This window comes from Candoia aspera, chromosome 3, assembly GCF_035149785.1.
Source record: "Candoia aspera isolate rCanAsp1 chromosome 3, rCanAsp1.hap2, whole genome shotgun sequence".
Taxonomy (NCBI): Eukaryota; Metazoa; Chordata; class Lepidosauria; order Squamata; family Boidae; genus Candoia; species Candoia aspera.
This window is the reverse complement of record NC_086155.1, coordinates 54,274,260-54,300,615: the sequence shown is the minus strand read 5'-3', so window position 1 is coordinate 54,300,615 and position 26,356 is coordinate 54,274,260. Positions and strand designations below refer to the sequence as shown.

Below are 26,356 nucleotides of genomic sequence, written 5' to 3'. Positions count from 1 at the left end.
TTTTGATTTCATTGACATTTAATTGAAATTACAGTTATCATGTTTATATGTATTTAACAATTTTCCCATTCTGTCACAAATATTTACAATTTAGTAACAATTTTAAAGGGATTGATGGGGTCCTATGGAACCCTAGGGCTTTAGGTCATGCACCTCTGCCTTAACACGATAAATGAATGGACATATAATGTTAGAGCTGTCATAGTTTGTTCAGAAGAAGCCCTGGCTTGGCATTGTATATGAACATCTTCTAGAGCGATTCCAGATGGCCAACTCCCAACAGTCACAATAAAGATATTCTTGATTGTTACATCCTTGATTTGTATTTCTTTATTTTTTAGAACACAAAGCCACATACATAATGGTCCCTCCTCCTATTTGCTCTACAACAATATCCCTGTGAGGTGGGTTGGGCTGAGAATGGCTGGTCCAAAGCCACCCAGTCAGTTCCATGCATGAGGGAGACTAGAAAGAACTCATGCTCTCCCCATTTCTAGTCCAGCCAGCTCTCAACAGAATGTGTACAGTAGAGGAAAAGATGGGGGAGAAGCCCATAGAAAAATATGGAATACTAACAGAAGGCAATGTCATTTGTACATCCATAAAATATCATGAATGAAGCAGGGAAAATGCACCAAAAAAAAAAAAAAAAGAGCCTCAAGTTGCCACTGCCTTTTCATATTCTTGTAAATTGAACAATTCAGGATGGTTCAGAGGTAATACATTTAACCCAAGCAAACAAAATGCTGATTTTTTTCCATTTTATTTCTCAACAATTGCTATAAAGGAAACCCTGTTTAGGGTTATCTTTTTAAGTTTGCCCACTGGTAATTGGTGGTGTAAAATAATGTTTTTAAGAAATTTACTACTCAATTGTTTCTCTCAGTTGGATTGAAAATAAGCAAGCCTAATTACAGAATCAAAGCAAAAGTGGTACCGTGATTGCTGTAATTAGGAAGCCAAATTGCCTAGTGAAAGGGCTCTTGAAACCTGAGCCTCTTGCTGAAGAGAAGAGGAGAAAACAGGATTAAAGACAGCAGAAACAGAGGCTTTTCCTCAAACAAAGCGCTCTGAAGTTGGCATACCGATTCCAAACACTTTAGTTAAACTCAGTAAAAAATTACTAGGGGTTGATTTGGACACTTAAAAAACAAATAGCTAAGTTTCCAAGGAAGACATGGGAAAGTAAGAGGTTTCCAAAATATATTGAAGCCATACATAATTACTGCTCATCCATATGAACAAGAAACTTGATGGAGATATAACATAAAAATCAAAGTAGAAGACCAAAAGAGGTATTTTCTATTCCCGCTAAAGAAAATATTTGGAGATTTCAAGTAGTCCAGTCCTAAATGGTGGTACGCTTAAACAAAATGAAAAAAAATTGGCACAAGGATCAGGCTAAGCTTTTCACACACTGCCAAAGCCTTACCCTACAAAATATTACCTTTTGTGCAATATTCCCACATCCTCAAGAGTTAAAGGCAGAACTATCTAGCCACTCTCCATTACTGACACCTTTGTCAATTTAATAATCTTTTTTAATGGATTCTCTAAAGAAAGTGAAAAGGATTCTTCAAACAGCACTCCCCACATGAGCACAGATCTATTTCCCTAAAGAAACAAGAACTAGGTCCCCCCTTCCAGATTTAGGAGACTGGATACTGTCTTTCGCCCTTATACCAAAATGTACATTGAAACAGATTATGGAATCTCTCTCTTCCACAGGAACTGCTTCAAGTTTCTAGCCATAAGAACAATGATTCTGCAGGCCTTCTCATGATTGATATTTACACTACACACAATAACAACATGCAGAAAGGAAGGCTCAGACAACTCTCATTCTAACCAATTCCACCCCACCAAAATGCTTAGAAGTTCCACTCCAGCTCTTTGGATATAAATCTAATCTTCACATAGAACTCCAAATCTGTGTGTGATTAATGAATGACACCAAACTGGAATGGGGGAGAAAGAATGGTAATGTATATAATATATAAATTGTGGATTCTAGCTTTGGAGTCAACTCATTCCTTTTAACCAGTAATCATCCCTGTATTTATTGCACATCATACAAACTGGGGGAAGGAGCTTTGGAAGTTATGCTTACTCAGTAAGATGCCCCCTCCCCCAGCTCTTGAGCTAAGTTCTTGTGTTCTTGTGTGGGAAAACTCAAAAGCCTTGCTTGGGTTGTAGAAATAGGTTTCTTTCAGTCAGGAGTGCACAGACTGGTCTGCCAGAGAACAGGTCTCTGGGCCAAGAGAAAAACTGGTAACTTTAGTTGTGCATATTCCCCCCTTTCCTTCATCACATTAAAATTACAATTTGGTAACAACTTATAATTACTTCTTAAACTACCTGCAAAGCTGGAGCCTCAGGTTGTGAATCTCTGGCTAAACTAAGGAAAGATTGCACTCAGTGGGGTTAGGTAAACTTCCCCATAAGACTATTTCATTTGTGTGACAGAGCAGTACCTTCAGGCCAAAATTACCTCATTATGCTTGTATTCCAATTACAATAAGGCAGACATATTTGTGCATCAAAAAGTCATTACTACGAATCTGTAGAAAATAGAGTATGTAGGAGGTGCAAACCATCTGAAATGGCCTTTCCTATTTTTTAAAATCCAGATTATCACATTTAACTTTTCATAGAAAACTAGCAATAAATCTTACTCAGTAAAATTGACTCACTTCCAACAAGAAGTGTTTGTTCTTACAGTTATAAAGATACCTCTTGTTTCAACTAAAAAAATCCTTTCTTGTGCTCAAATGTAATACAGGTTGTTAAAAACCCATTTTCTAAACAATGCAAGTCATCCAAAGAGATTGTTTCAACTTCTGTGCCATTAGAACAATCCTAGTGAGTGCTAATCCACCATTTCAGGTAAGAGATCCCTAAGAAATGTATTATGATTAGGTGGGTTCAGCTCCATTTTAAGAGAAAGGAGGAAAAGACCAAATAAACTGAAATTCACAATCCCTTCCACATGATGAAAAACTTCTTTCAAAATTATCAACAGCTATGGTCTACAGCAGACAATGCAGGGATTGTGCAACTACTTCTGGTTTGATACCACAGCTAGCACATAAATCAGATTCCTCGAAAGGTGTCTTAAGACAGGTATCCCGCAAGCTACCTCAACCCCACCATATCAGCTATCAAGACTAGAGCTTGCTTGTTCTCCAATTGGCTCCATCAACTATGAGGACTGATCGTAGATGAGTAATCTATGACTAATCATAGATTAGTAAATACAGACAAAAAAAAAGTACCCTTAATATCAGGACTGAAAAGATTTAAAATATCATGTGCTTGCTGATATCAGAAATGAAGCAAAACTATTTTTACAGCTAAACCAAATACATTAGAATGCCAACGAACTGTTCTTTTCCCAAACTTCCTTTAGCAAAACGTTTGCAGCCAAGCATGATTGAAACCCTATTACAATATTCATTTAATTTCCATCTATTTCCATTCAACACTGGGGGAAAAAAATCCCCTCACCCTAATTCTACTTACCTGCAGAGAAATGTAATTAGGTGGAAAGCAAGCTAAGTCAAGAGCATGAACTGTCAAGATGCAACCATGTCCCAGCTGTTTCACTTCCTGATTTGATGAAACCAATGGCTACCAAGGAAAAGCAAGAATTGACACATATCTCTTTCTAGCAAAAACGGCAGGATTTTAGGCATAAAAGAAGATGCCATGGGGAATGTGACCACATAGGCAGAGAAACAAGTGTGTGTAGAAGCTGGATTACTTACCTGCAAGAAACATGGGGAAATCAATTTTACCCCACCTCAGGTGGAGTAGCAACTCTTCTGAGAAATAACTTGTGCTGTCACAACTTAAGCAGGGAAGGACATCCTATTTTCATGCTAACAGACCACATGGTAGGTCCATCCTTCCTAAGATGACTTAGGAAACAGGTATTGCTGTCTTAGCTCTGGCTCTACCAAATGCATTTAATTGCCACCTCAGTTGGGGAACAGCCAGAGGCAAGAGTGGCCTTATGAATAGCAGCTCTTTGCAAATGCAGATGCCCCATGCCCACCCCCCACACATCAAGAAAATATTTAGCATCACATTTATATTCCACATCAGACGGCTATGGAAGGATTTCCTGTTGATGTTCTAAAGATTCCAGTGCAGCAGCAAAAAGGCGTAACATTTCGAACAGCAATGCCTTCATTAACTTGCTCCTGCTCCTATATTAGAAACAGAACTTTTACTCACTTTCTCAAGCCCATAGTTTTCACTGTGTAGAAAGACCCAGGAAGTACTAGTAAGTCACAAATTCATAAAGCAAGCATTGATTATAAAATAAAAGGTATTTTGCTGTTTTTAAAGTTTGTTGCTTTTTCATGTAAACGTATGTCACCATTATACTATTCACAATGCTGAGGTAAGGAAAAGGCTACCTTCTTAGTTGAAAAAAGTTTGAAATCTCCAACTATCGTTATATCATAATTCTTACATTAGCTCCCTGCAGGATCTTTTTTAAAGTTAAGTGTCTTGACGTAAAGATTTGCTAAGCTTAATTCTTACTTTTAAATAAACAAAATACCCCTTGGTTCCTGCTGTTCTTTCTCTCAGACACACTCTATAACCTCAGCCATACCTCGATTAACCATACAGGAGTGTTTGGGTATAAGTAAACAGGGCTAACTGGAAAGCATTTGGCCACTTCTGGTTTTGTAGTAGCATTTTAATGCAACTCCAGTCTTAAACGTATTTGTTCAGAAGTCACATTAATTTCAGTGGGCCTTATTTCCAAGTAAGTCATTTTAGGATTGCAATCCAAGCTTGTTATCAGGTTACAAAATGATCTGGAAAACAAACAAACATGCCACACAGAGAGCAGTCGTTTGTGCTACTGACTGAACTTGCTTGCTCCTGAATGCTCACAAATATAACCAAATCCAATTGACAGCTATGGCTGTTTAGCCTATTAGCACAGGAGATATTATCTCCTAGGAAACAGGTATCATCCACCCTATTAACAAATGCATTTTAGCACCTTCTTTGAGTAGATGCCTTTTCTTCCATCTTATTCACAATACAGCTAGCAGGGACTCAGAGCTTGTGTCGTACAAAACAGTAATGGAAATAACACCGCTACTTCCCTTTGAAAAATTAGGTTGAAGGGGAACATCCACAGAGAACAGACCTGTCTACCTCTGCAAAATTAGACTGAGGAAATTGGGGTCAAATATATCGCACAAAGCCAAATTAAGGAAACTGCACAGGCATCAGCACCTGTGCTGAAAACTAATTTGAAACTCCTTGGGATTTCAGACAATTACTACAGGAAAAAAGATGTTTAGGAAACAGAACATCAACATGGGTTCTCTCTCTCAAAATGGAAATTTACTCAGTGGAACAAAATAGATATTAATATTCAATAATATTTATCAATATCAATAACACTGAGTGTGACTTATCTAGAGTATGATTCAATCAGAGACACAAAATGGGACAACACCCATTATCAAAATAGTTGCTTTTTCTCTTCCCTCATGGCTGAGGTAAGCCTGGTATGGTGCTTCCACGCTAAAGCGCTTCCACACCCATCCTTGTCCCAGAAGCTGAGAATTCTGTTGCAGAACTATACATTCATCTAACTTCCAGTTTCTGTTCCTCCTAATCAGACATTACCTTTATGCACTAGATAGCTTTTTATCCTTTTCTCTTTGCACCTGCACCACTAAGAAATCACTTTCTCTCTTAGAAGCTAGTAAGGAAATGATGTCACTTTGCCTTTCTGGGACAAGGGTGGTGGATGTAGCTAAAAAAGCTGCCATTTTAATTTTGGAACAGAGTCTAGTGAACAACTGATACTGATATTTTGCTACAGCTGGCCCAGGGCTACAGCTGTGCTACTCTGTACCTATTTAGCAATCAGTAACTGAAGCAGCACCAAAGATGTAGGAAAGCCATTGTCAGGTACATGCTGCCACCTGGAGGAAAAAGGAAAAACTGTTGGTCATAAGTCACCAAAAACCAATTTTAACTCCTCTATGCCTGGTTGACTGAAGAACGGGAACATTATCTTTGGGCACATGTATTAGCATTATGTCTTGAAAGATTTCCCTTTTATAAATCATCATTGCAACAACTCCTCCCAGCAGATCGGTCTAGAAAAAACTTCCCTTTCCAGCCACAAGTCATAGTTCATTTGGAAATCTTCAGGCAGTTCCACCCGCTGGCCCAACACACTTTGCAAACAGTTGTCTACAGGTAGAAAATCAGGGTTGCTATGTGCCCGGTCATAGCGTCGAGAGTTGAAACGTTCTATACTGGCCCGTAGTGCACATTCTTCAGCTTGGAAGTCCCACGGACGTGCATCCAGATCTGTGGAAGTCATGAGGCAGACAATCAATGAATGCAATTCACTGAAAACAGTTACACTCCCACATTAGAAATGCTCAGGTAGCTCATCAAGAAAACTCAGACTTTCACTGAATAATATTGACACAATCACAAAAAACACCATTTGTTCCTAAACAGCTAGTTGAGAGACACCAGTCGGTTACAAGCCTGTCAAATGTGGCTTATATTCTGTGAGTGGTAGCCCTACAAACTAGACTAGACTAAGAAATCAATGCCAAATAGGCCAGGACTACTTTTATTGTAACAGCTACAGTAACAGCAGTTCGCAAATCTGAGTGTGCTTCCCCCCACTCCACCTCTGCAATTATTCCTTCCTCCTTTTGGAGAAATCTTCAGCTGAAAGAGGACCAGGAAATAAGCACAGCATAAACTGACTTTCAAAGACAGTATAACTGAAAAGGCTTGACGTGACAGAAAGCTGTAGGATTTCTCTCAGAATAATCTGTAAGAGAAAGACAGTTGTATTTTCCCAGAGCTGAAGCTTTTCATTCAATACTGTGGAATGATAAACTACAACTTTAATCATGTTCATTTATGCTTTTTACAGTGTTTGCTGTGTGGTTCCCTGTAATTAAATACTGTTCTCTGGGGAAGAGGTATATTTATCTGCCTAAGAAAAACACATTTTGAGAAGATACCATTTGCTGATATGCCACACAAAGAAAATAGATCTCTCCCAGAATATGATCCATCCGGAGTAACACTTTTTCCCAGTTCTTCTCCTAATGAACCCTAATTGTTGTGGTCTGTGCTTCTGAATTTGAGGCTCCAGCTCTTTGCCCACTTCCATGAAGAATACAATTAAGAAGCTTCCGTTAGTCTCAGTCCTGCACACCAACCATCAAAGCATCAGTGCAATCTGACATTCAATACAGCACAGCAGGAAGTACTCGGCATGTTTACAACACAGACCTAGAGCCTAAGCAGAAGTTTTGTCTTTACAATCTCTTGCTCATCACAACTAAATGTTATTGACAGAAGAGCTCCAAAATGCTGTCACACAGGCTCCCAATATTACTTATTTGCAACACTTCCAACATAGGAGATACTCAAGAAATATTACTACGAGGGATGAAATGCACATATGTGATTTTTCACTATGTATTTCCTCATTTATGACATCTCACATGTAGCATGACACCATTTTTCAATAATAATAATAATAATTATAATTATAATAATGATGTGTCCTACATAGGCTCTTCAATTTTGCTCTTCACAATTAACTTAGCTGCAAAAGTTGATGTTCACTGAGAAATAGCAGCTTGCCCAAGGCTTTGATGATCTGAATTTAAAGCTATTGAACCACTCTGTCTTAGCAAAGCATGTCCATTCAGAGGGCAGTATATCATTACAGCTTATTTAGAAGACAAGGCTATCTCATCTCATGGACTTCCACGAACAAGTGAGCATTCCTCAAAGGCTTAGAGTGAGGCTGGGAGGGCGGGGGCAATGAGAGGAGACCGACGCAAGATATACCGTTGCCATAAGCCCAGTCATCATTGAGCCGATGTCGCACTTTTTGGTAGATTGCGGACATAGTTTTCATGTTGCTTTTCCTCCACTGACGTCCCAGGTACTTTGTCTGCACTTTGAGAAGTTTCAATACATAGAGTTGCATCATGGCTTGCTTCACTTTCAGGGCTCGTTTTAGAATGGGAGCAGACTTGAAAACCACCAGCATCTGGAAAGGGAAAGTAGCAGATCAGTTGCCTAAGGCTATATCGTTGCCTCTAGCACCAACTATATGCCCAGGATCAAGATTATGGTAAATGCCCAACAGATTTAATACTATCCAGAGCATCATACACAGCAAATCTATATACTGAGATATAAACATATGGAAATATTCCTGCTCACCATGGTCCTAGAGTGTTTCCACTTTGTTAACTTATTCAGTATCCTAAGAAGATTAATGCAAGAAAACAGGTTCCGCCAGCAAAACTGATTATTGTCTCCAGCTTCCTGTAAGAGAAAGCAAAAAAAAAAAAAAAGTATTATCAAAACAGAAGACTTAGCAGGAAGCAGCACTGGTAATGCTATTTCTATCCCCTGATTTTGGCATGTGCCTGTCAAAGTAAAATTACAGGCAGTTTAGCTTACCAAACTCTCTGCAGTCAACTCTGGTAGTTCATGTACCACACAATATGGATAATCCAAAACAGAAATGCTGAAACATAAGAATGACCAAGTAAGTTGCTAGTGAAGTGAGATTAAGAAAGTGAACAAGGACTGTATGATCAAATGGATGCAGAATCTGAAAAGACCAATTGGTGTGCAACAAAGTGAAAAAAAATATCAATTTTACAGTTAATATTAAAGAAAATTGGTATTAAGATGTTCTACTGATATATTATCCAGTATTGATTTGCCCAGCTCATTATTTTATTAAATACTATTAAACCTTTTATTCCTACAAAATATACTGAACTGGCTTTATACATGGTAATATCTGCTACACTATGCTTCTTATTGGAAAGCACAAATAATTTCTTCTGTAGAAGACTGGCTAATTAGGTAAAGTATGCATCTATGTCAAAACTAAATTCATATTTTTAAAACAAAGCTTATATAGAATTTAACTCAATGTGGAAGCCATTTTTGGAATATAATCTTACAAATGGATTTGTACCACATCCAAAATTTGGGTTTCTAACATATAACACTTAGATTTTTCTTTTTCCTTTTTTTTCCTGATTTGCTAAATTCATTAAAATTTTCAGACCAGATAGTACTTATAATTTTTTCTCAGTTTATAATTTATAAATTGAATCCTACTGATTGAAGCTGTCAATTACTGTATAATAATCTGATTCTAATATTGATTTATTTTAACACTGATTTTGACTTTCAAATTAATATATTTTAATATGTAGATTTACATTAATATTTTGATTTTTTCTTGCAAATTTTAAAGTGCTCATAAACCTCCTCTTTATTTACAACTTGATACGTATGCATGTATGTATATTTTAAATGTCCAAGATGGATCAAAAGAGATGATTCCTCCAGTCAAGTGTATCATCTACAAGAATGGCTGTTTCAAATGGCCAATGTCAAGAATCTGTTCAGGAAGTTTTTGTCTCCACCAAAGGTATTTCTCATTAGTGAACAGGAACTGCCCAAAGTTGCTGGAAATTGGGTGGCACATAAATTCAATAAACAAACAAACAAACGAACAAACAAACATGTGAATATGATTCAGACTGCAACAATCAAGAGGCTTTAATATGCATAGTTTCTTCCTCTGCCTGCCTTGGAATTTAGATAGTGCGGGGGGTGGGGGGAGGAGATGAACTCATCCTTCCAGCTAGTTATGAAGAGTATTTGTGGAGACTAGTAATGCTAATTTCCATGGGATTTCTCTCTCAATCATAGCTCAATTTTTTATTCAAACAACAGATCTCTAAGTTATTCACTACAGACATTTCTTCAGCAGGCCTTTCTCATTGGCATATTCCTACCCGAAAGCTAAAACCTGGTGCATGACCTGGTGTTTTAAAGGCTATATATTTAGTACTATACACAGAGTGTTCTTGCATATGGGGCACTCATCTGCTGGTATCATTCCCACGTACCTATTCTTTGCTGTGATGTATGACATAATGTTCTGATTGAAGAATTTCAGTATAAGTGGAATGCAGTTGGCAAACACTAGATGTTGAGCCATGTATTCAAACTAGTGAAGAAAAATAGAATAAACAGAGTATATTAGGGAAGCAAATTCTTCCACCACCTCATCCCATTTCCAGTGATGCTGGCTCACTCTAGTACATACTTACTTGATATACATGATTCAGCTTAAAATGCTTGAGCAGCAGCAGCAGGACAGCAGAAATAGCTTTTACAATTATCTCTTTATGCCTATTCACATCAACGCCCAGCTTCATACTCTGTAACACAGTTGTTCTGGAAACCAGAGCAGCAGTATTAACTTTGTGATTGCTAAGTTAAATGTAATAGGACATATATCACAAGCAGACTTTAATATATATTTCAGTTCAGCTATTTCAGCTGGCTTCAGATTTGTTTCTAGGTGCAACAAATAGTGCTAAAAAGCCATTTTTTGAGACCAGGTTAAATGAAGATCCAACCTATGGTTCTGCCTGCCCAATGCTTTGAACAATAGAAATCTGCTATACATTCCACCATTTTCCAAACATAGTTGGTCAAATTGTAAGACAACACCAGAACTCCCATTCAAGAAAGGTACACTTACTGTCTCTATTTTAAGCTTCAGGCATGCTTCCTCTTTAACTGAGCTTTTAGTTTTATTTAATATTTTCAGCAACCTCCTTTTAATCTTTTTAAAATCTGGTTCTTTTTGGATAGCAGTGTTACTGCATGTATTATTTCAATATATCTGACTAACTTGGCAAGCCATTTTGAATTTACTTATAAAGTGACGCCAAAGTTCTAAATCAGTAAAACTCTAAATCAGAGACAATCATATCCCTATCTATTTGTGATCTTCTCTCTTCATCTATTACATGCACTACTTGCTTTTGGCTTAGGACTAAGACTTACGGCATCTCCTCTGGCAAAACATCTGCAAGGATGTTGATGGAATCAGTCTTGGCTTTGGAGGTGGGTGCTGCGGCCAGCAGAATCTTCAGCAAGGCAATCTATGAATCAAAGTTTAGTTAAATATTGTAGCGAAAGCTTTCTGAAGCATACAGTACATGGGCATGAAAGAGGGGGCTTCCTAGATACAGATGATGGCAGGAAATTAACATGAAGCCTCCAAGAATATAAATGTATCACAAAGATGTGTTATATCAAGAGAGGAATCTGCACAATGGAATACTAAAGAAAGCAACTAATTTCTGCTGCATGAAAATGATGGGGAGAGAAAACAACGTATTTAAGAAACAGGGATAGAAACCTCTTAAGAATGAATATGCACCCGAAAAGACTACAACTCACCATGTATTGAGGCAGGCTAGGAAGAAGACCCTGGTATAAGATTTCAGCTGGAACTTGCTCAACCTCCTCTTCCCCCTTTTAACACAAGGAGATGAGTGCAACATGTTTTTCACCCACAATTCAAAGTTAACCCGCATATTTTGAACATTTTGTTATTTCAGAACAAAGATAAACCATCCTTTTACCCCAAAAATATTTTCCAAAGGCAGACAACAATTTCAGAGCATCTTGACATACAAGCATGTATATACAAGCATGCAGAATAGAACAGCTACTTTTGTTCATGGAAGATGCTGAGCTCTGTGGAAACTCCTGTTTGAGGAAGGGGGAGAAATGATTTTTAGCCATTTCTCCTTCTGCCATTTTTCACACTGTCCTGCATGAATGTGAGGAGGAGGAGGAATAAATGATGAAGCACATGAAAAGGAAAAAAATGAAGGGCCTGGGTCACACAGAGCATCTGCAGGCAAAAGAGTCAGTGATGTGTCCAATTCTACAAGAGAATTACATTTTCTTCCCCATCACTCTCTTTTTTCATACAGATGTCTTTCTTCAACACTAGGCATTCTTCCTAAGACACTTACCCCCGACAAGGGAGAACGCAGATACTCCTCTTCCATTTGAACTTGAATTTCTGCAATAGATGTATACTTGTGCTACAAAGTAACAAGACACAGGAAGTTTATTTCACAAGACTGAACTGGTTGTACTGTCAAAAGCTTCTCGGCCTGGGATTATATTACTTTGCCTGAGAAAGTAGCAACAGCAGATGGGAGAAAACTGAAAATCAGTGTCTCTGTCAGATGTCATCTAAGCCCCAAAATGAAAAAGATGGGCAATGGGAAACTCACCAGTTTCAGAGTTTTGATACTCTCATGAATTGGTCTTGGCAATCCCACTATGGTGTTGGTGTCACTAGAGAGAAAAGGAAAACTGAAAAAGTCAGCTGATAAAAAGAATTTAAAAATAAAATTAGGTTATTTTGGTAAACCTATGAACTGGAGTGTTACAAACAGTGGCATTTACAGAAAGACCTATGTTCAGCCCTGTATATTATGCAAGAGAAAAGTATAACATTTGGATAAATTAAATATTATTATTATGTTAAACTTATGAAATTAACTTTATACTATTTCAGAACCTAAATAAAATAGAAAGAAATGATAAATAAAGGCACTTCATATATATCCATATTTTATTCTTAATATATTTAAGTCTTTCTTAACAAAGTTATGAAAGCCAGTTTGATGTAGTGGTTAAAGGCATCTGGCTAGAAACCAGGAGACTGTGAGTTCTCTCCCAGGCCTAGGAAGAAGGCAAGGGCAAACCACTTCCAAAAAATGTTGCTAAGAAAATTGCATGGACTTGTCCCCATAGTCACCAGAAGTCAAGACTGACTCAAAGGCACCCCCCCCCAAAAGTTACAGGTAGTCCTCGGATTATGATGGCAACTGGGATCAGAACTGCCGTCACTAAGTGACACAGCCATAAAGCGTGATGTCACGTGACCATGTTGCTTAGCAACAGCAGTTCCAGCAGTCCCAGTTGCCATCATTAAGTGAGGACTGTGAGGGCCTCACATAACTGCGACTTCCGACTTCCTGCCAGCTTCCCCATTGACTTTGCTTGTGGGAAGCCGCAGGAACATCAGAAATTGCAACCATGTGACCGGGGCTCACTGCAACATTATAATTACAAGCCAGGTGCCCAGATCGCGATCACATGACTATGGGGATGCTGCAACAGCCGGAACTCCGAGGACCTGTCATAAGTCCCCCTTGTTCAGTGCTGCTGCAAGTTTGAACAGTCGCTGAATGAGTGGTCATAACCCAAGGACCACCTATACACACAAAATAACCTTTAAAAATTGTTATCTAAAATAACATAAAAGGGTACCATTATATTTATACTTTTAAAATACCTTATGAAATTATTTGAAAAGCACAAGCTCGGAATCACTTGGTGCTGGGCAGAATGTGCAATTCTAGAGCAGAAATTTATACATGAATGTTACCGTAATGGCACCAGCAAGAACGCTTAAAAGATGATAAAGCTTCACATCCTGATGTCTTAATACACATACACATTTGTATACACATACAGGCTACCACTAATTCAAAGTACCAACAACTAGCTTAGCTTAATAGACAACATACAAATGAAGCTGCTCTAACTCACCTCCCCAAGGTATAGCCAATGAATTTGCTTCGACTAGACTCCAGAAACATCTCAATATCCTTTTCCCTACAGAAAAGAAATCAAATCAACATTCAATCAAACCTTCAGAGATTTGTTCCAGCAGGAATCCATTGTGGGGGACTAGCCAGTGCTGGTTTTAGACATGGTCCTTCCAACTCTATATTCAAGAGCATTCATACATACACACATATCCTCCTCACTGCAATTACTCATCCCTTGAATTCACAGAAAGCAGAAGGCACTGCATATATCACAATAGCTCTGTTGTTTATAGTACTTCAAGTATTTTTAAACAGCCTTTGATGCTGTTAGTTTTCTTGACCAAAGGTGGTGACTGGGAGACCCTACAGCAGTCTTTCAGACTCCCAAAATCTATACAATTGTTGGTGTGTTTTGTTCACCATGTAGCCACGCATCTAGGTTATCCTACACAAGTTCCCCTGGAATTGAAATAGGAAATGGATAAAGGATTGTCCAATTCAAGCATCCCCAAATCACCAACCTATAAAGATTGTGACTGTAATACAGAGAGAGAAACCCCACAGTGTATTCTGCATCATCTTTCTCAAACATAATCTCCCCTCCTTTGAGGGGAGATGGGCGGTGATAAAATTCGATAAATAAACAAATAAATAATAAACAATAATGTCAAAGCACATGTTTCACTTGCTGATTTCTATTAGTCACATTAGGCAAATACTTCAGCACAGTCTGAAGCTCAAGAAGCTGATCTTCAAACTTTAAAGGTTTTTCTTCAGTTCATCCATCCTGGGTAGGCACTGACCTGACTTTTGGTGCCCAAGGCAAACCTTTTGGACATGTCAGTCGGTCAGTTGGAGGGTGCTGCACAGGAGGAGGCATCACTTCATCTCTTTCGAGAGGAAATGTCTCTCCCTCAAGACTATTGTCCTCGTCGTTCTCCTCCTCATCTTCCCGGGAATCATCAGCTTTGTAGGGATCGCGCTCATTGAATGCATCTAGATTATCCTGTTTAATAAGAGCCTGGACGAACAAACATCCAATGAGACACTGGTTAGCTCACCTTTTCCTTCTTAACGCTATTTGTTTTTACTGCTAAGCCCTCTGGTTCTTTTTTTACAATAGTACAAACGAAACTCAGAGAAAGAGAAGAGAATGGAAAGAAAGAATAAAAAGTGCAGGAAAAAAGAAAAAGAATAAAGAAAAAGAAAATAAAGAAGTGACTTCCAACCTTCATCACAACAAGTATGAACAAATTTAATAACTCTTCACCCCCTGTAAGGTTAAACAGATATCTCTTCATCCCATATCCCATCCCTTATCTATAAGCAAATCCATAAAACATCAACTTTTCAACCCTGGTGTCAGCAAAAAGTCCACAAAGGGTTGCCAGAACATTGCAAACAAAATGCCTTATTGTAACCTTGATCAAACAAACCAACTTTATATTCCTTCCTTTTACTTCTAACAGTCTTAACCTTTAATTCAATCAAATATTGTAGGATTTGATTTCTCCTCAATTCTTCTTTATCCCATTGCACAGATTTCTTCAAGGCCTTAACAAGCCTCTTTTGTAGATCCAGTAAGAAAACATTTTCCAAGCCTTTTTGGTCTATCATTTGTATTTCCCTTTTAATTTTTAAAACTTCAGCCAGTTTCTTTTGCATATCCAGTAAAGTTATAGTTAATTCTAAAACCTTATAGTAAAAGTCAATATTCCAATTTATCTTGATGCTTAATCCATTTATAACTTTCTTAGATCAAAAGCTTATTTAGCTTTTTGTTGTTTATTTCAAATTCTTTAAGTTCTTCAGCTTATAATTAATTTTTCTTTTGTTCAGAGTTGAAGATAAATTCACCCAATGAAGACTTTCCAAACTTCTCGTTCCAAAGGTCTGTAATAGGCAATTTCGAAAAGTGATTAGAAAGTGAGGTTTGTGGACTCAGTGTCCCTTAAAAGGTTCCGCTGCAGTTGTGAGCAAGATGGCTGATCCCATCATCTCCCAGTGCTCAAACACACGGAAAACTGCTGTCCTGTGGTCTCCTCGTGAGGAACAGCCATCCAGAGCACATGTGGGCAATCTCCTGTCCACTCCTTATCTGGAGAGGTTCCAAGGAACTGGTCTACACACCACTTCCTTGGTCTTTGCAGTGGTTCACCATTCCTGCCCCAGAAGTCGCTAAGCCCTCTGGTTCTAAAACTCACCTTGTGTTCCCGTCGACCCCGTTTCTGCTGCTGCTCAATCAAATCAGAAGCTGATGCTGGAGGAGAGGCAGCCCTCATGTTGCGAATCACTTTTATGCTATCCTCAGGAAGTGGGGGAAGACCCAGCATCTCTCGTTTCTCTGCTTTCATATCCTGAAGTTCCTCAAATCCTCCAAGGGTACACTATAAAGGATAGCAAACATACCGAACTTATGGGCTTGTGATTTATTCCTCAGCTGTCAGTCAGCTAGTGGAGTACCAAGACCTTTGAAATTTTTGTGTGTGTGTAATTCTAAAATACTTTTATGACTTGTGGTCTTGTTCAGTTATGTACTACAGTAATTTACTTGAAATTAATTTATTGTCCCCAGTGTTCTGATTTTTCTAGGCAATGTTTAGAAATAATTATGTGTAATTAAACATAAAGAAATAAAAGACTAAAGTAATGGAATGGACTGATCTTTTCAGAATTTAAACCAGAATGACCAACTTCTCTGTCTAAAGGGCTGTAGCTAGTATCCAATCTGCTTCACAACCCCGCTTTCAATTAACTTTTAAAGACTATTGTATGGGAAGGAACTGACCCTCCTATCCAAGGATGCAGCTAACAGCAGCTGCTTTCTGTCTGTTAAAGAATAGGATTCCTGGAAAGGGAGGCCACAACTGAAATAAGATATTTAGGAATGATGAAGAAATGAGGCTATCCCTCTGCCCATAACAGCTCTGCTGCAATATGGAAAAGAGCTCTCCAGCAGTCCATCAAAGAACTGGTTTCTGCTGGAGAATGAAAAGTATTACATGGGCAAGTTCTCTTCACCAGCATGACAGCACTTTCCAGCAGATGGCTGAACTGGTGGTTGCCAAGGGACCACAGATAGCAGCACAGCTGCTATGGAGTGCTATGAAGGAAGTTACTCTCCTTCAATTTTAATAAGCTACAGACTAAACCTGGGCTACACTGATCTCACCAAGTGTGTTTCTCCTGCAATCCCTATCTAAACTGAAATTCTTCATAAAGTATATATGCCAGCCAAGTGAATATTTATTGTCTTTTGTTAACAGCATACATTGGCAAATTGTAATAAAATGAACGAGTGGTCTCATTTCATATTTACAGCAATTTCATCTACTATGTCAATAGCAGCTTGAAGCTTGCAGGTTTAGCTCCATGGCACTGCCTGCCTTTTTTCAGGCAATTGGTAGTCAGGAGGCATCTGGTTATGTAGTGACCATAGGGAAGCAGCAGCAGCAGCATTGTCCCAGGAATAGGTCAACAGTCTTGGCAATAGTACGGCTGTAATTTAATACAGTGGAAGGAATAGAATAAGCCCAAGGCATCACAGTGGAAAAGTTTTCAAATTTAATAGCTTTATATTATTGTACATTATACTTTAACATTGTAGTTGCCTTGAGAATATGGTTATAGGCCAGATATACTAACTATTAAAAATAAATATCTGCTTATTTCATTCTTTAAGATACAGAACAGATATTCTTCTAGCCACTGTTCAGGATCTTGCCTCAGTCATCGATGTTCGTGGTTAATAGATGCATTACACAATGTTTATTTATTAACAGAATTTATATACCACTCCAATCACATGAGTCTGAGCACTCATAAAGAGGGTGTGGTAATGTGAGAACTTCCATTAGTTGTAGTTGTTTTGATCTAGGATAAGGAACATACAAATGGAGTATTTGGACAACTTCACAATACCTTATACTTATTGTTTAATTATAATGACATGCTATAGTAAAAATAACTTTAGACCTAAGTATGCTCTGTGGCTTTAAAGTACAATATTGTCATCAGTTTAGCATTATACCAATCACCCTAAAACTATAACAAATTGGTTGTTTTTGTCATTGGGGACATAGTAATTCTGTTTTTATTACTGCATGCCAACTGGAGTCACACTTTTGAGAGTTGGGTGGCCATATAAACTAAACCACACAGAGTCCCCCAATGGGAGGAGATGGGCAGGGACAAATTAGATAAATAAATTAAAAAAATAAAAACATAAAGCCTTTAAATAAATAATAACAAACCAGTCTGTGTGACCCAGTTTAGATTCTGTATTAGAAGCAACCTGTTAAAGCATCATATATCTGGAGACAGGAGCCTCTTACCAGGACAGTCTTCCAGAGCAGCAGCAAAACTTTCTTCATAGGAAAGTGTGGGGCATGGCCACTGCAGAATTTTGTCACCATGCCAAAGAGCATCACAGAAAATGGCTCGTTGTTATACAGAGGTGCCCCTGAAAAACAGTATGTTGGTAACAAGCATGTAACATGAGACCCTTGAATTTTTGCTTCAAGCATTTGAACATCATTCTCTACTGTCAACCCAATAAAGCTTCCAGCTGATTTGCCACATTTTTTCATAACAATTTTCTGCTCATTCTGTATTCTCGTACATAGTTTTTACGCCACTTAAATAATAAATTCATATTTGCAACGATGCTGTTCATTTAACTCTAATAGTGTAATTAGTGCAGGCATTCTCCATGTATCAAGGTTCATCCTGCTAGCCACATTCTCGTTTATGAGTGTCTGCAGCAGCATCTATGTGTGGGTGGTAGTTTCGCATACAGAAAAGAGTGGGACTTGCATCATCACCACACTGCTTTCCCTGCCTTGCCTGTTTTGATGCCCCCCAGCGGACACAATAATTCTGGGGACTAGCTAAATTCTAAATCATGAGCAAGAAGAGAAGACATACCTAGCTCTGCTCTGAAGGTCTGTCGCATTGTCTTCCACTCAGGCTTATCTCCTTCACAGTCCTGACGGACAGTCTCCAGAATAAGGTACATAATGTTCAGAAGCACCCTGCAAATGCATTGCAAAGACTGAGCAGGTTAGAAGGGGAAATTCCTGACAACACTGTTTGTTTCATTCAAAACTGCTTTGCAAAACAATAAGCAAAGTAACTTAGCCATCCAAGCAAAGTGTCCCCTCATAATGTTCCCATGGAAAACACTGAGGCAAAAAGAAGTTATCTTTGAAACAACAAATTTTATGGTAACAGCTAAACATTTTATTTTTGGTCCATGTCATTATTTGGAGGATTACTGTTGCTTAGCAACCTATACTTTTCTAAGAAAAAAATACTTTTCTTACAGAAAAGGTCCCTACATAAACCAAGGGTGTGCTAGGCTATTTTATAGTCAAGTTGCCCTTTTTAAAATGGACATTTTCACTGGCAGATAGCTACAGTGGATATAACAATGTCTCTGAAGAAGCCACAGCTTGAATTCGGCCCACTGTTTTCATCTAAATTGTGGCAATATTTTTAACATTGTGTTAAGCTATATTAAGAATGTTGGAGGCTTAAACTGTCATGAGTGCCGTTGAGCTGAAGACATCAGCACAACGGCACACATGACAATACCTAGGAAGCAGGGGAAGGGACTTAAGATAAGCAAAGCTCGCACAACAACAGACACAGACCCCGGCCGGATGATTCAGCCATCAAGACACAAAAGAGGAAGAAGGAAAGACAAAGACAGGGTGGATCACGAGGCACACCTGAAGCTGTCAGCAAAGCGCAACGGAGATCGCCCAGCTGACAGCAATCACCGGCCGAAGGAAGAAACCGATTATGGGCAATCCCGGGGCACCAGCAGGGGCCCCGCAACCCTTCACCTACCTGCACAGAAGCATGCAGGACAAAGGGGGGGTGACGCAACCCAAAGTGAGGGGGCGCTGACCGGCGCGCTCCCTTCACTCTCAGCTTTTTTCTGATCCAGCACTATGCTGAAATAAACCTGAACCTGATTTCCCTGAAACAGTGTCTGTGTTTTACTCAGCGGTAGGCAGCGCATGACATAAACACATCTATTTCTGTTCATTTCCCACCAAAAAGTGCTGGGAAGCTACACCGCTGTAATTTGGTGGTTTGGGGAGATTCTGTGCCTGCAAAAATGGGGCTCAGGAACAGCATTCATCAAGCTGTGTGATTTAAAGCTTTGCACTATCTTCTGGGAGATCAGACTGTTATAAAATAATAGTGAATCCACCACAGATGAGGAAGAAGATATTTATGTATGCCAGTACAGAGCATTCACCCTAAGCATGCCCTGTTCAGTATCTGACATTCAATTTCTCTCCTTCACTTCACTGCCCCAATAAAGGCATGCAATATGTTATGTCAATTTGAAAATCACATTTTATTAGTAAGAATATACAAATCGAACATGGGGTTAAAAAAACAGAAAAGCATTCTTACCAATACAAGTTGTTGGCAAGGAAAATCTCAGTTTGCTAATATTTCATACTTCAGTATTACCTACCTCAGATCTGTGCTGTCAGCCAGGGAGATAGCAGGCTTCCTCACTGCACTGCTACAGGCAGCACTGTTACTGGAAAAAAGAGGAAGGAACTTCTGTTTTCTAGGCCACACCATCTTCTGAAACTAATGTCAAACTATGGGATTAAAGCAACATGTATACTGTGGGCATACTGACAGTGCTCTGCAAAAGCATTCATCCCCTTCTAATTCCCTCTCTTATCCAACAGCAGTTACCCAATGTGGTTGCTAACCTGATTATCTAGACTGGATCCAGTGAGAGAAAACTCTTCTGCTCCATAACATGAAATTGCTAGAAATTCAGTAGCTACTTCTAGTTACTTTTAGGATAAACAGTTAGGAACATGTTTGATCTTACTAATGGAAAAACAGGGCTCTGAGTAATTGTATTAGATTTGTTCACTTCTTCTGTCCCCTCAACTGTCCTCATTCTGTAGTACTGTCAGCTCAGTTCCAGACATGCCTATGACAGAACAGGCAGACTCTCTCTTCCGGAAATTAAAAAGACTTCATACATCTCCCTGTTCAAAATTATACAGGCAGTCCTCGGGTTACTATGGCAATTGGGACTGGAATTTTCATCACTAAGCAATGCGGTCATAAAGCATGATGTCATGTGACCGCATTGCTTAGCGATGGCAATCCCAGCTGTCCCTGTTGCTGTCATTAAGCAAGGACCGTGCAGGTCATTAAACAAAGACTTCACGTGACTGCAACGTGGGAAGAGGGAGTGAAACTGTGTCCCAGGAAAGCAGGCTGGTGGGCGAGAGCTATGGACAGGCCAGAGCTATGGAGTGCAGGCAGGCACTATAGGGCGCAAAATCCCCATGCTGCCCAGGGGCTCCTTGGGAGAAAAAGTGGTAGAAGCGGGGGCAACTTGCAACCTCCTGCCAGCTTCTCCGTTGACTTTGCTGGTGGGAAGCTGGCAAGGAAGGTTGCAAATGGCAATCGTGACCACAGCACGCTGCAACTGTCATAATTGCAAGATGGTTGCCAAGTGCCTGAATCGTGTTCATGACCACGGGGATGCTGCGACGGCTGCAACTTCAAAGACCTAAGTCCTGCTCATTCAGCGCCGTCATAACTGTGATGGAGCTTGGAGCTGAGGGAGTAGAAAGCATATTTCAGGCAGATAAACATTCTCTCACCTTGCACAGCTTGGAGTGTGGGAGGTACAAGGAAGGAAGTTAGACTAGCACCACCCTAGATTCCCAACAGTATTTTTCCCTTTAGCTCAGTTGAGGAACCTTTAGTCTGGCAAGATTCTGTATGTAGTGTGACCAATAAAATAACTAGAGTTGCAGCTACAACTCAGCATGATTTCTTCACCCATTCTCTTGACAATAACTCTGAATGGTCACTGAATGAGTGGTCATAACCCAAGGACTACCTATATGTTGTTTGTGTAGATAATAAAATTAAAAGATTCCCATATTCAGAGAGCCTGTTTTCAGCCTTTATTTCCTCTCAATTTTAAACAAAGGACATGCACAAATATTGAACAGAGGGTTTTTTTTAATTAGTCCAGATTAGTGTCTAGCTGGCAAGCTCACAAAAGATATCCTCAAAAATGATCAATTCCAGATAACTTTTCTTTGTCTTATATTAAACATAACAAGCAGAAAGGGAGATGAAAATACTTGTAGCACTGCCTACTACATTTTTTTAAAATTACAGGCTTGATATTGTTTCAAATAGGTAGTTTTCTATGAAATAATCAGATAAAACTGGATGGATATGTTTGGCATCTGATTATCTTTCACAAGCTGTAAAAATAAATATCCTGGTGAGGCAGATTGTAACTAGGCTATCTAAACAACCTGTGGCAACATGAAACTCACTCAATTTCCATGTTCAAAAGCTCCACCAAAGCATTGAATGTCCCAACTTCAAGCAGAAGAAAAATGTTGTATCGCATCCAAGACTGAACCTCAGCTTCTGAACTACACTCATCAAATGTGCCTGAAATGTAAAAATGATTTATTTCAGGAAAGATGTTAGATCACACTGAAGGGCAGAGAAGCTACAAAATTCAAATAATAAAAGAAATATTAAATAATATTAACACAGAAGTTATAATATCAGTTTTTCTCAAAGTATCTGTCCTGATTACCAGGAAACACACTGAGGCGAGGACTTGGTCTCTAATATTTATTAGTAGTACTTAACAAGAATCCTAACAAACTGAGAAAGCGTGGGAAAACCCAGCCATATAAACCCCAAAGGTTAAGGCGGTCCCGATCTGTGTCTCTTTGAATGGCTGAACAGTTCCTCAGTGCTACGCATGCGCTTGACAGTCTGGGTGAGAGCCCCCTGCTCGCCATCCTTACTCATGACAGTATCTGGAATCACAGCCATTTCAAACTATTTCTAGGACCAAGCTGGAGAATGTTATAGAACTGCATTAATAAAACATGAGGGTTGAGAAGTTTTGATAGTTATACTAACTCCCCATGGACAATATGCAGATGAACCCTGTTGGGATTAAAGCAAGATAATGCATCTGTGTTAATTATTACACAACCAACTAGGAATCACAGAGAGCTTGAAAGAAAATAATTGAAAGGTCTTTTTACACCCAAAGTTCAGGCACAAAGATAGGTTTTCACTACTTTTGGTTTGTTATCAAAGGTAACTCTATTTCTAAAATACAGTCCTAACAGCTAAGAACAAAAATGAAACTGGCCCAGTAATTCAATTACCATGCTGAATGGAAATATTGTTTTTCATACTGAGGGTAAATATCAAATAAGCTTTGCTAGCTTTGACAGCAGTTTTTCTTGTTATTGAAAGGAAACGTTGTGAAAAAAATTCTATTAAAATCATCATGTTCACAATTAGCAGGTATTTAAGACTAAGTAGTATCTCTGAAAGAAATAGGCATACCTTGTGCAACATAGAGGATGGCTCGAGCTACTCTGAGCCTTTTTTCCCGAGCTGTGACCTCAAGGCCATCAAGAAGTCTCATGGCATGAGTACGATGCTGCTTAGTGTCCAGTTCTGTCCATTTCTTATCCAACACTGGAAAGACAAGTCATTTGAAATCACAATACAGCTTTGTACTCCTTTCTTTAAAAAAAAGTAACTTTTAGCAGCATAAAAAACTCAACATAATCTTGTGCAATAGCCTTAAAAAGATCATTGCAATCTTACGAGCTTTCAGCTATTTCTCCCAAGATCACAACAATCTTATGTAACATCACTGAAACATTGTGACATCTTATTTGTAACGAGATTTTGTGATCTTACAAAATTCTGGCCAACTGTAATTAATGAAATTAGTTTTTAATTTTTAATTTAATTCTGGACAGCTTCAGACTTTACTTTATGGTATAACAAAGTCTTATGTCATAGCTAACTCTTGGGCTAGACTGCTTTTAGCACTATCAACAAAATTAGTTTATCATGTATTTACAATAGGTGAACGTAGCCAGAAGCTAGCAAAGACCTGAACTGATCTAATTTAACATTATCCACAGGCTAATGAATAAGTATGCCAGTCACATTATTGCCAAGTTTTAACATCAAATCACAACCAAACAAGGAACTTCTACCACACCCTAAACATTACGGATCACAAAGAGTGAACTAGTGGTTGATAGTTCAGTTTCAGAAATGCCACTCCCTTCCGCAAAAAAATTCACCAATAAGCATTCCATGCTGAGTGATCTGGCCATTTTATTTATCTACATACAGCTCACTGCACTCCCCAAACCTTGGGGCGAGTTATGATTTACTTAAAACACAATATATTAAGATTTTGTTAAAAGAAGATCAAAGACTCATGAAAACAAATAAAAACATACTTGATACTAAAATAATCAACTCTCTGTTGTTTAATCCCATTTCAAATACAGCACCTACAGACCAAGCCTACAAGACATTCCATGGGGGTGGGGGGAGTGATAATTAGTCTTACCATGCAGTCTAAAATCCTCCTCAAAGCATTTTCTGTTGAGCTGGAATTCAGGACCTTCTGTATAACTGTACAGTTCTGCAAACATAGAACACAAGCACATTATTTTATGATGCTAGACATTATTTTTTAATTTATTTCGAGCAGAATTGACTCTTGGCAGTTCATTTTATATCAAGTCTATCATCCATTATAAGAGTTTAACATTGAAAGATAACTTGCCATCTTGAACTGTTATCAAACTTTAGTTTTACAAAGCTTAGCTGGGCCTTGGAACTCACTAATAAAGGGGGGCTGGAGGATTCCTATCTTAGAAAATATTTGTAGCTCAGGGTTGAACTGTGGAGTCCTTGGTGCTCTCTGAGCCTTGTTGTTTTCTTGCAGACGTTTCATTGCCAGACTAGGCAACATCTTCAGTGCAAAAAGGGAGTGGGATTTGCTCTCTGTTTATATATCATGGCTTGTCCTGCTAGTCAATCAACCAAGCAACAAACAACAGCACAATCAAGGAACTTCCAAGGAGAGAACACATCCACCAACACAAGCAGGACAAGCCATGATATATAAGCAGAAAGCAAGCCCACTCCCTTTTCACACTGAAGATGTTGCCTAGTCTGGCAATGAAACGTCTGCAAGAAAACAAAAAGGCTCAGAGAGCACCAAGGACTCCACATTTCCTATCTTGTTTCTCAAGATTCTGTACTCTATAACTCCTTATTCTTGGCATTAAATAACATTGGTGTAAGTCTTGCTTCCTTGATCATGCTTTGCAGTTAAGGAACAGTTGGAATGTACAACTTGAAACATACAAAAGAAATAAATGTCACCTGAGAACTTTCACATGAATTCTACTTCTCCACTAAAGCCTTATAAACTGACATTATAGAGCAGTCCTCACAAAAAATATGCGAAGTTAACTAATAACATAGAAAGCGGCAATGGTAATTAACAGGCTGCACTGCATTTCAGGTTCAAAGGAGTGGACAGGCACAGTCTCTTGCAGCACCTGTCAGCAACTCTGAGCTGTACCATGATTCAGGAAGTCATGTTTGGTTTACCAAGTTGCTGACAGATGCTTACACACATGCCTAACTTTGCCCACTTTGAATCTGAAGCCCCATTGAGCCCTACAAATTAGAGCAACTGGTTTGACTTTTGTTATATGAATCACTGAAAGGAAACTGTGTCAGACCTAAGCAAAGAAACTCCAGCAATTCCTGCCTTACCTGAGAGCTCAGCGGTCCATTTGTCAGCATCTGCATATTCAAACTCAAAGTCTGGTGATTCTGAATAGCCCTGGAAGAAGATGACGGTTTAACTAAACTGCTTTCCAAGGCAGGTTTTTTTTTTAAAGAATGCTTAACCTTCCCCATACAGTTTTACTGTTACCATGGTAACTTGCGAGTACAAAACTGGTACTTTCACCAGGAGTGGAGCAGAGCTCAAAAACAAACAAACAAAAAGTCTTTACTTTTTACTCCTACCTATGGTGATTTGCTAAATTGCTCAGGCACTTCTGCGCATCTAGGCCTGCCAGGAGAAACAGTTTCTCTGGCTCTATGGTGCCACCCTATCCTCAAAACCAAACCCACTAAGTTCAATGGGTTATTTCCAAATGAACACATTCATTCTTCACCGCCCCCCTCCACTTGCAGTTATTCATTTTGAGACTGAGGAAGGAGCTATTTTCTTATTCTATTTTTTTTCCTTTTTATTGTGTTGTTATACATCTTGATACTTTATTTTATTTCAGTACATTATATTTATATGATATAAATACAAATTCTTGACGTTCTATTATTTAGATAAGTAGGAAGGAGCTATTTTTTAAAGGAAGAGCTTTGTGCAATATATTAGCAGGTCAGACTCGCAAACTACACTCTACTGCGGTGTCTCCCAACCTTGGAATTCTGGGAGTTGAAGTCCGCACATCTTAAAGTTGCCAGGGCTGGGAAGCGCTGCTCTAGTGAGTTCCTGGGCAAGCCATTCGTCTGAACAAGATCCGAAAGGAGGGGAAAACTCCTTTGGGGGCTCTGAAGGAGGGGCTGAGTACTGATAACAGGAGCCCACGCCCGTAAACAGAACGAGGGCTACCAAACCGACCCTGCTCGCCCTTCGTCAGCCTCTTAGCGACGCAGAGGCCCGCCGCCAAATCAAGTCACCCCGGGGGGGCTGCTACCACCTCCCTCCCGGCGTGCAAGAGGCGAGTGGGCGAGTCTGGGCCGTCCCCGTCCTTCACAGCTTCGCCTCACCTCCGAGTCTTTGCGCTGGTTACGATTAGGCTCCCGACCCTTTCCTCCCGGTGGCGGCGGGGGCGTCGTCGTCGTGAGCCCAAGCCCTCCGCTCCGTTGTTTGTTATTGACGATGAGCAAACCCGGACCACCACCGCAACCCGGCTCCATCGCTACGCGCCGGCAGCTCTCGC

The 26,356-nt window shown here is 39.2% G+C and overlaps 1 protein-coding gene across 1 annotated transcript; it reads right to left on the bottom strand.

The window, feature by feature from the left end:
* Positions 1 to 26,356, bottom strand: STRIP1 (striatin interacting protein 1). The gene is made up of 21 exons (XM_063297735.1): positions 26,184 to 26,356; positions 25,158 to 25,227; positions 23,935 to 24,009; positions 22,902 to 23,036; positions 21,857 to 21,977; positions 19,999 to 20,067; positions 18,429 to 18,535; positions 17,837 to 17,964; positions 15,707 to 15,889; positions 14,306 to 14,523; positions 13,501 to 13,566; positions 12,174 to 12,237; positions 11,907 to 11,978; positions 11,323 to 11,397; positions 10,924 to 11,021; positions 10,179 to 10,305; positions 9,975 to 10,075; positions 8,500 to 8,566; positions 8,257 to 8,361; positions 7,876 to 8,080; positions 1 to 6,357 (listed from the first exon to the last, which is right to left on the bottom strand). The coding sequence occupies exons 1-21, from the start codon at positions 26,331 to 26,333 to the stop codon at positions 6,110 to 6,112; spliced, it is 2,484 nt and encodes an 827-aa protein (XP_063153805.1). The 5' UTR covers positions 26,334 to 26,356; the 3' UTR covers positions 1 to 6,109.

Coding starts and splice junctions, on each gene's coding strand:
- STRIP1 (XM_063297735.1), bottom strand. CDS start 26,333: ATGGAGCCGGGTTGCGGTGGTGGTCCGGGTTTGCTCATCGTCAATAAC. Junction 11,979..12,173: donor GTATCAAAACTCTGAAACTG/GTGAGTTTCCCA, acceptor GTTACTTTGTAG/CACAAGTATACATCTATTGC. Junction 11,022..11,322: donor CTAGCCTGCCTCAATACATG/GTGAGTTGTAGT, acceptor TTTGATTCATAG/ATTGCCTTGCTGAAGATTCT.